This window comes from Anneissia japonica, unplaced genomic scaffold (genome assembly GCF_011630105.1).
Source record: "Anneissia japonica isolate Jap-2015-1 unplaced genomic scaffold, ASM1163010v1 scaffold287736_len1891122_cov214, whole genome shotgun sequence".
NCBI classification, from domain to species: Eukaryota; Metazoa; Echinodermata; class Crinoidea; order Comatulida; family Comatulidae; genus Anneissia; species Anneissia japonica.
This window is the reverse complement of record NW_022756106.1, coordinates 1419294-1430502: the sequence shown is the minus strand read 5'-3', so window position 1 is coordinate 1430502 and position 11209 is coordinate 1419294. Positions and strand designations below refer to the sequence as shown.

General features: G+C 34.5%; 1 protein-coding gene across 1 annotated transcript; it reads left to right on the top strand.

The window, feature by feature from the left end:
• The first annotated feature begins 5518 nt into the window (after window positions 1-5518).
• Window positions 5519-11203, top strand: LOC117123916 (potassium channel subfamily K member 16-like). The gene is made up of 2 exons (XM_033269985.1): window positions 5519-6132; window positions 10019-11203. The coding sequence occupies exons 1-2, from the start codon at window positions 5817-5819 to the stop codon at window positions 10858-10860; spliced, it is 1158 nt and encodes a 385-aa protein (XP_033125876.1). The 5' UTR covers window positions 5519-5816; the 3' UTR covers window positions 10861-11203.
• Window positions 11204-11209: the final 6 nt, after the last annotated feature.

Genomic DNA, 11209 nt, shown 5'->3' with positions numbered 1-11209 from the left:
GGTATAGCCCATCGTAATTCAGAGGAGACGTTAAGCTGGTGGTCTCCATATGCAAAATGTGCCAGCGCCCATAAAAAATAAAGTAAAGGTAAATTTCGGTGTACATCAGTTTATTTTTCTTTTCCCGCAGTTTTGTGGCTGCAACTCTGCCGTTTGTTCCCCCGGGCCCAGTCCACAATTCGCATTTACTCGATTGGACGGAAAATCCTAAAGTTATTTTCTTTACTTTTACATCGAATACAGACACCAAACGTCATGTCTTGTTTTGTTTTTTGTTGTTTTGGAAAACAAAAATTCGAAATTTCTAAATTACATAACGTAAAATCTTGCTAGACGGTTATTGTATGCGCCATAAAATACGGGTGGTATAATCGTCAAATCATCATAATCGTCAAATCATTGTTATTTGATAACTATTTCATAATACTGACACACATTGAAACCGTATATTGTTTACGTCCATGTCTTCCATAGTAAGTGATAATGAATTTATGAGTCAGGAAAATTAACAACTCCAAAATTGAATAGATATGAAGGCGGATAATTATTAGGGCAGTGAAGCTGTAAAGTTAACTCAAGCGATGTGCGTAATGTTAACGCATGGCGTGGGCTTATGTGTTAGTAATCAATACCGTATAATTAATGTTGGACCTTTAGGCGACTGTAGGTTATGTGGTAGGTTAAGATCGATACACGATTTTATGTCGTCAAAGATTTTCCAGAGCAGCGTCCGACTTCGGTGTTTGTTCAAATCGATAGGCCTACGCGATTTCCATATAGTCGCGGGTATTTCAGAGCTGCCCGACTTCGTCTATACAGACGCGCTACTTCAGCTAGTGAACATTTTATAGTTTCACTTTAAACTTTGTGACTAGGTAGTTTGTATTTTTGTATTGTTTTTACATCTTAGATTAGGCCTATGTTATATTTAATTTTTTTGCTTTTATTTATTTTAACTTTAATATTTTATATATTTTTCGTGTTGTTGTTGGTATTATTTATTTAGTATTACTTTGCTGTGTGAATGTTAATTTTGATGTAACTTTTAAAGTGTCGCTTGTGTCAGCTATAGAAACGAAATTTATGATACTGTATATTTAACGGACAGAAACTGTAATGATGTACGTAATGATGTAATGGTGTGCGTTACATCTTATCCATTCACCAAGTAGTTTAGTTTCCTATCTGAGACAACTATATATTTGGTTAAAATACTATAAATCAGATTTAATCAATAATAATAAGATTCAATCACAATTGTTTCTCTAGCCATCCATGGCTGCTATCCGCGGGGGAAAAAACTGCAATAACGTTGAAAACCAAAATTAAGTTCATTACGTTATCTATAGAGAAAATGTTGGCCAACTGTACAAGACTATAAAACTTAACCTTGTGCTGTAGTAAAAAGCATAATTTTATTCGGAAGTCTGTCTGCAGAGTTGGTGTAGCGGGGAATCAGAAGAGAATTTATTGCACTGCAGGGAAAATGAAGAATATTTTAAAAAAGAAAAGCTAAATAATTAAAATTGCAATATGAATGGAGGAAGACTGTTGTGAGACTATTTTTAAAGCGATGATAAGGGGATGGGTATTTGAGAGGAGAATTAAGTAGGTCTATAATAGGCCTATGACGTAATTAATATTTAGAATTACAATATGAATGGAGGAAGACTGTTGTGAGACTATTTTTAAAGCAATGATAAGGGGATGGGTATTTGAGAGGAGAATTAAGTAGGTTGAATTTGACATAATCGTTTTCTGCAGTTGCTGAGAAATACGGAGCAAGACCGGTTTCCCATAAAATGTCAGGTGGAGTTGAGAGTCTGGCATATAGATAGGCTATAGTCAGGCGCGGATCCAGAACCCCTCCCCCACTGTTTTGCCACTAAATTTTAAACTTTCAATGCATAGGGGATATCAATGTTATGTATCTGTCTCTTATACACATCTAGATGTGTATAAGAGACAGACATAAGAATGTGTCCAATAAATAAATCTTAATTCTAAGCGATGACAAATCAAAATATAAAGTATAATAAAATATAATATAGGCCTACGTTAATATAACAAGTATAGCAGATAAGTACCAGAAATTCATGTGGTGGAAGAAACTAGATACGAATGTAATTTGTATTTAAAGGTATTAATATTACTAATTGTTTTTAAGTGATCAGGTAATTCATTCCAAACTTTAGCACCTTGAAATGAGATATCACATTGGCCAGTTACAGTATTTAAACGCTCATAAACATAGTTACCCCTATTTCTAGTATTGTAATTGTGGATTGAACTAAAAAGTATGAACTAAAGATTAGAGGCAATTGATTAGACTTAAATTGAAACATAAAGACAGCAACATTTTTTTGTACGAAAATCAAAAATATTGAGCGTGTTTGAAGAAACAAATAGCAGAGCAGAAAGATGAAGGTAATGGGAATAGTAATAACAGTAACAACAACAACAACAACAACAACAACAATAATAATAATAATGATAATAATAGTAATAATAATAATAATAATAATAATAATAATAATAATAATAATAATAATAATAATAATAATAATAATTAATATAATGTTTTTAATAAAGCAAGAACAGTAGGCCTACAGTTGGAGACAATGAAACACACGGGATCACATGAAAGCGTGACGTAATCACTTCAGTTCAATCTTTATTGTCAAACACTCGAAATTCCGGTTGTTTGTTAACAGATTAAAATTTAAAAAAATATACTTATTGGAACAATCACATACTAAATACACAGCGCATAAGGTTATAATTGTAGAAGTTTAAATAGTAAAAAATCGGCTAAAATATAGGTCTCAACTATTTTAAAGCAAAAAGGCACAAAAGCAGTAGTGGGAACATGTGGGAAAACTCCAATAATTGAATGAATTGATCCTAAACAAATTAATCTTTCCGTTGTTGGAAAAAATATAGGCCATAGTCCTACTTACTCCTACATTCGCTTGTCGCTTCTCTTTCCATAAATACCTCAAATGATGGCCTACATAATCATATTATAAATCTAGTTAAGTATTTGTGCTTGAAACATGAGAAGAAAAGAATAATTTTGTATGATCACTTAAGATGCAGACATTAGCGAAGTTTACGTTATTACAAGAGTGTTTTTGCATTCGAATCGATCCTAGAAAACGTGGCACCTTCACAACGTTCAGATACAAACTCACTCTGATGTATGTCCCCAATTTCGTCGTCCGAATATTCCATTAATAAGGAAAACACAGCGTGAATACGCACTGTCTAATCCAGTTTAATAATGCCGCACACCGGATATAAACACAGAGAGCAATATTTATATTCTATTCATTGAAAATACAATTTGTAGCGACGCACTGACATCATTCATCTACGCCAAGTGCATTGCAGGTAAACGTTGAATCAGGTCCGTGGTTCAATATTGTCGCAAATTATTACCGGTAGTTTGTTTATATAACTATATAGATGATACAAAATAGTCCTGAGGCTAAAAAGGAAGGACACAATTTCTCAGTGGCCTTGGGGTGCTTTAGTAGTTGTATTTAAAAATATATAAATATGGTCCAAAAATCTAAAATCATACAAAACCTTATATAAATGTCAGGTGGAGTTGAGAGTCTGGCATATAGATAGGCTATAGTCAGGCGCGGATCCAGAACCCCTCCCCCACTGTTTTGCCACTAAATTTTAAACTTTCAATGCATAGGGGATATCAATGTTATGTATTGAAATAAGCGTAGAACTCACTTATCTATTTCCACCCCCCCCCCCTTTGAACAATTCTTGAACCTCCTCTGTTATAGTGTACTAAGAGCACGTCGAATGTTAAATGTATATTTGTATAATATAGGCCTACTTAAAACGTCACCTCATTTTCTGTTTATTCAAGCGTTGCTATTTATACCTACACAATGACAAGTCATAAAATCCGTATCCATTCGTGTGGAACTTGAGCAAAAATATTAATACGCAACGTGCCCCATCATCATTAGTGTGGTGTAACGATTCCCTCGGGTGTAGAAATTCAATTTTACGCGTCAATATGCGTTCCGAGTTGGCATCAACAAAACTGTCATCATTTGTCATATAGTTTTTCAAATGTACAATCCCAAATCGTTATTCAAAGGCCCCGACACGCACTTTCACTCTGTCAAACTCTGACGGTTCTGTGAAGCAACTCTGAACTGGGCACGGATACTTACAGCTCTTTTTTAAAATAAACTATTGCATATGTTCTTATACACAAGCACGATATCTAGCTTGCTAATACATACATTAATTTATAAATTTGAACAGTCTGCAAGTGTATTGGTAATGCACATTGAAAGTCCCTTACCATCTTCAAAACGTGTTAACTTTGCACAGTGACGCGTAATATAAAGTATGTAGCGTGAACAGGGGGCGCATACTACTGCCCGTACTACGTGCTGCATTAAATCACAAAGATCAGACTGTTTAAGTATCAACAGACATATGGATGGATTCGGCTTCACAAAATGGTAAAGACGCACTACAATAACAAAATAAAGTGTATTGACAATAATAAAATAATCTTTAATCACTATATTTAGGCTTGTATATGTAATATATATAATTATATATATATATATATATATATATATATAAATCATCAAAGAAAGGTAAATACAGTGTTTAATAAAGGACAATAATACATCGCGTAGCGTAGCTCTCAACGATGTAGTCCTGTAAATAAATAAATAAAGAAATTGTGTAATAAAATATATATATATATTATGTATACAATTACCTCAGGCGTAATCCAGCAAGCTGAAAATCAATGGACATATCTTCGAGATCTCTGGCAGTCTAGTCACATGCGATATTAGAGCTATATCAAAATCAATGACGCCAGACTCGGTACAAGAATGAAAAGAACTCAGATTTTACCTGGCGCTTGATTCACCCCACAATGCCTTCGTGGTCAGGTGGTTATGACGATCGCCATGTATGCCAAAGGTCCTGGGTTCGAGACCCGATTGAGGCTGAGTTTTTTTCCTCGTTGTCAGATTTCTATTCTGTTACGTTTCAGTTTAATATGGACCCTATACATAATAGGCCTATATTAGTATTTTTAGAATACAGTAATATATTATATATTTGTATTTGTGTTTGTAGTAAAGGCTATTAGCAACTGGAACCAAATGTTGTATGTCTTCTGATGCATTACAACAAAAAAGATTTTCTTGTATAGGCGAACGTGGTATATACCCCTATGACAATATGGTATATTGGTGTAGGCATATATATGTATAGGCCTATAGACTTGCTTAATTACTTATGAAGACCGGTGCCTAATCCTTAGATATAGGTACCCACGCCATCAACCGATTTATCAAGAAGTATCCTCACCAAATATAACACAATTGTATAAATGCTTATAACAATGATTTATGTCCATCGTTATTGTTGCGTATCGTTCTGAATCATAAGTCACGTGCTATTCCTATTCAGTACTTGATTGACTAAAACAGTTTCCTTTGAACTGATCCTCGTGCGAAGATAACTAACGCCAGATTTCCAGGTGATTCGGGAGAGCACGCCCCAAACGCCTCGTTTGTGTCATTCAGTCGGTCTCCGAGAGCGATGCCGCGCGTGCGGTCGGACGGAATATCCGCGCGTCGCGTCAGCCAGCTTCCAATTTTGACATTTAATATAATAATATTAAGAAATATCGTTCAAAGTAAATGTTATTGATTGGTGATCAGTCAGAATGGTAATGTCGGTCATTGTCGATTAAGCCAGTCAGCACTCAACAATGATTCGTACGACTTGAATGCAATTTCTCGGGAGATATGAAACGGCCAGCACGTAGGCTTATTGTGCTCCTCATCTCATTCTACGCTTATCTATTCGTAGGTGGATTGACTTTTAGCTATTGTGAAAGCGGACACGAGAATAAGAAGAGGGATTCGTTCTTACTTGACTTGGAAAGTTTTATAGAGGAAAATACATGTGTGACGAGTAAAGAACTTGAATCATTGGTTGAGTTGATTATAGAAGCAGATAATAACGGAGCCATTTTCATAGCGGATGGTGACTTCGTTAACGACTCACACTGGCGAATACCTAGGGCTCTTTTCTTCAGCGCAACTACTATAACCACGATTGGTAAGCATATTTTGTATAATTTAGGTCTCCCTTATTATCTAGACATCCCTTTCAATTCTAATTGGCCTATTCAATGCATGTACATTATCATGATAAACACACTTGCTTGTGCTTGTCATTTATATGCATGCATAGCCTACCGTATATATGCTTTATATAATATAGGCTATATATAATGTAATATATATATAATATATATTGCATGCATATAATGTTGCGACAAATCTAATGTTACGACAAAAAATGATCGATGTTAGATGTGGTTTCAATTGATTGTCTGCATTGTTGGAATATAAACAGGATTGACTCTCTAAGATTTAATAATGGATTATTCAATCCTACACCATTTAACATTAGTATCCAACGTACACTGTGTGTAAGTGCTGATTGGATAGTCGGTCGGTGTAAGGTTGATTGAAAAATTAAGTGAGCCTATTTACCCAGCCAGTGCAAACTGACTGGGTTCTGTTTCTGAGCAGTTTCTTCTTTCTTTCTTTCTTTCTTTCTTTTTTTCTTTCTTTCTTTCTTTCTTTCTTTCTTTCTTTCTTTCTTTCCTTCCTTTCTTTCTTTGTTTTTTTTCTTTATTGTTTTTTGTTTTGTTTTTGTTTTTGTTTTTTTGGGTTTTTTTTAAGTGGGCTATTAATTTTTTCTCGGCGTCCAATATTTAAAAATTTTACTACTGTATATAATGTACAACAAAAAAGAACTAAAGTACCATATTATTATTCTCCAATTAGGACTCAATTGAAACTATATAAGTGCAATGGTGGTTTGCACTGTTGGTCCTCTCTGTAACGTGAATATATAGGCCTACGGTATAGGCCCTATACATATCCTTTTTAAACCCCCAAAATATATGCGTCTCCCTCGAATAAACGCCTCGGGTCCTCGAATAAACGCCCCTCAAAAACCCTTCTCAACAATAAACGCCCCGGTAAGTTTATTCGAATAAATACGGTACCGGTATATTTTGTATGCTGTGCTCTGCTGCACAATCTCAACCCTATCATCAGGCTTATTATACAAGTAACAAAACTCAATACATTGGACAAATACCTTTCTAATATAAGTTAATTACTTTATGACTATACACATGATAAATACTGTATGTAGGCCTATTTGTTTTATTTGTACTTGTGTTTTTATTACTAATGATTATATTATTTGAAAGCAATATAAGCGGGTATTTTTATTTAAGTTTCCCTTAAACGGCCATGTGCCTTATTTGTCGTCCTTTTGTATTAATCGTTTATTACTGTCATTGTATTTTATGTATGTTTTTGTTGGTATTTTATTTTATTTCATTAAACCAAGTGAAGAAAGAAAATACAATGGATCTGAAAGGAGACCTTCAATAATTATTTAATTACCCCTACTGATATGGAGCAAAATGCACGTAACTTTCAAACTTATAGTAAAAGATATCATCAGGACAGATGGAATGCTTGCGGCAATAATTATGTCATATTATCGGTATCAGTTGATCAGTTGAACTAGTATCAAAAAAACTAATAAAACAATTTGGGTTATATTAATATTTAAAATAGGCTCCTATATACTGCCTGTGTTGAGTTAATAAACGTCAATATAATTTTAATATTTTAATTGATTAAAACTTTGTATAATTGATTAGCTTTAAATATAAAATTACAAAGAAATAATTATTTCTACGACAATTTACAGACACATAATACCGTACCAGATTCATCAACAACTAGTGCAGTTCAACTACGCATGCGCAAAATAGGTATTGAGGATTTGAATTTTTAACGAAGAAATATTGGCCCAGTTGTGGATAAGGCTTCTGCATAATACAGCACGATTTTTGTTTGGATGATACTCAATTCCACGCAGGGGTGGTTTTATGGTGGCCGGCCGGCCGGCCCCAAAACGCCTCAGAGGTTTTTTTCGGGCGTTCTGAAAACAAGTATTTCGCGGGGGCATGCCCCGGATCCCCTACGGTGATGTTATCTCGATCGGCCCCACTTTCGTCCCCTCCCCCTTTCGGACATTTTTGGATTCGCCCCTGCCATGTGTTGTGTCCAAATCTGGGAAAATTAAAAGTTTTAAACGCGAAGGAAATGATGTTGAACGAGGTTAAATTAAATATAATCGGTATTTTCATGATCCTTAGGTAAATGTAAGAATTTAGCAGAAAAACGACTAGGTGAAAATTTCGCAAAAACGTCAAGGGCATATTGCCACTTAAAGCTATATATATATATATATATATATATATATATATATATATATATACATGTCATAGGTACATTTAGAAGTTTAGCATATCGATAAATTAATCTCTGTTCTAGACAAATTACACAAATTATAAGTATCGTTAGAAAGCGAGGTAATTTCTTGTGAAAGATTGATTCCACGTACGATATATAACGTTTATATTTGTAATTATAAATACAGTAGGCCTATTGGTGACGTGATGTGCAAATTAAACTCGTACACTTTTATATCTAAGCGCCTCAGGGTTGCTAACATTATATTGCGATAAGAATATAGATGTATTTAATACATTATTTATTGCTGTTTTCTTTTAGATTTTATGTTAATATATATTAATTATTTGGAATGCACAGCATTTATGTGTTACTATTGACAAGCGTGATTCCATAAAATCGGAAACTCGGAAAATACCGACTTTCGACTCATTCATACTTCGTGCAAAGAATAAAGTTTTTTCTTTAACGTTCAAAATCCTTGCAGACGCCTTAACCAACTTGGATATTGAGGTTTTTTTTGAGAATTTTATAGTTGGACAGCACAGTCCTTAATGCGTGGCAAATAACAGCGATCAATATGATACGCCCTCTTCTTATAAGCATTTGACGAAGTCAGGACCTCCGAAGGGATACTTTTTTTTTATAAATAAATCACGATATAATAGAGATGAATTCTAAACCTACTTTCCGTCATGCTGGCATTAGCTGCATGCATTATTATTTCAAATACTTAATGTGCCGTTAATCTTTTTGAGTGTTAGGCTAATTATCATATTTTCGTCGACAACAAATTACAATCGACACTCTGGTCAAAATGCCTTGTCCTTGGGGATATTATTTTGGTAAATCCAGTTCAATCCAACACAAATTGCAGTAGGCCTATCAATATGGTTTGTGGTTTCAATATATGAAAATATGGAATAGCTTCCTGCATAATATTGACTTACGACTATGATAACAATGATGATAATAAAATTATTGATATATTGATAAGCATTATAGTAAGTTTAATAATGTTGATAATGATAAAGAGGCGGAGATTCTTGCATGACATTGACTTATGATTATGATAAAAATAATGATAACTTAATTAATGATACTGATAATAAAGATGAATAGGCTTATAAATCGATAAACAATATAGTAGTAATGTTGATGATGAAAAAGAGGCGAAGCCGGTGGTTAAACTTGTTACATATTTGTATGCAAAAACGCTGTCCACTCGGTATTTAACAATTATGTCGATGATTATAACAATAATCCCGCCGCTGCAACCGAATTAGGAGTATGGCATAGTAAAGCGAGAACAATCAATAATAATAATAATAATAATAATACATTTATTCGTAGATATTTTCAGAAAAATGAGTAGCTCTTATTTCTATACATAACATTGATATGCATTGAAATTTTCAGGCAGGGGGGGGTGCTCCCGTGCCCCTACTGGATCGGTGCCTGCAGTAGTTCCTATTGCACCGCAAATTATGCCTAGAAACTAATAATATGCCCTGTTGTTAACCATTTAACAAGACAAGATCTTATCATTGTTATTATCATTATATTATTATAATGATAATATTATTTATCTTATTTTTATCTTGTTGCCAGTTATCATTTGTACTGACACTTAATCGTTTTATTTTTTCTTTCAGGCTATGGGTATATAACCCCAAAAACGAAAAAAGGGCAAATGCTATGCATCGCTTACGCTTTCTTTGGTATCCCGTTGACGGGATGGCTTTTATCTGTTATTGGGGACATGTTCGAGGGAAAGGTAAAAGACTTCGTTTTGCGACTCAACTCTTGTTTGCTACGATTTATAAGTGGACAGCGATTACGTAATAATTTGATCTTGATTATTACTTGTACACTCGTATCGATTGTTATTTTGATTCTACCATCAGTACTCATTATTTTAACTATTGAACGCGACTGGAGTTTTATTCAAGCAGTTTACTTTTCGTTCATCACTCTAAGCACCATTGGGTTTGGTGACCTTGAGGTCGCTTCGCGTATCAGGAGTGATGGGTCTGTTTCCAAGACAGTACTTCACATCTTCTATGCAATTGTAGCTATTTTGTATCTTCTCCTAGGCCTTGGTGTTTTAGCTGCGATTTTCAAAGCCACAACAAGACGTTACCAGAAGAATAAATTATCAAAGAGTGTACGAACAAGACTTTGGGGGGCTGTTAAACGAGTATTAGTCCTGATGGAATTGAGGAGAGCTTCAATTGCATCTGTAGGCGGAAATAGTAGCTTTTCTCTCCCGGGTGATTTAGCCAGCCGTCGAGGTACACTTTTAGCCGTTCCCGATCTATATACTATATCTGAAAATGAAGAGACGTCTATCAATACCTCTGGATCAGGTTTTGAATGTATTTTCGATACGGAGCTTGAGGATTTGCTAAAGACAATACTTCAACAACTGGCCAGAACAGATGACAACCATAGAAAGGAATTCTATGACATGATAAATCGTGCTAGTCGGACATAGCAGAGGGTTCAGTGGACCCGTCCGTTAAGACCCGCCTCATATTGTCGATAAGGACCCACAGTGTAAAAACATACGCAAACACGTGCCTTTGTAGGACAACACATGTGGTTGTGAGACACGCGCGTATTCCTGGCCCTGTGTTCTGATTGGTCAGTTGATTGAAAGTTTGATTGACACTCTGGGAAGGTCCGTTACCTCGTTACATTGGTCCAGACACATCATACTTAAAGGATATATCACTTTTATTTCGATATCTTTATTTCAGATATGATATATTGATTAATATTATTTACTTAAATGTTTAGTTCAATTTATTCTATATGTGATACGGTATATATATATATACTGT

What these genes read in the sequence shown, in the direction of transcription:
- LOC117123916 (XM_033269985.1), top strand. Translation starts at nt 5,817, where the DNA reads ATGAAACGGCCAGCACGTAGGCTTATTGTGCTCCTCATCTCATTCTAC. An exon ending in AACTACTATAACCACGATTG is followed by an intron (nt 6,133 to 10,018) that starts GTAAGCATATTT and finishes TTTTTCTTTCAG; the next exon opens with GCTATGGGTATATAACCCCA.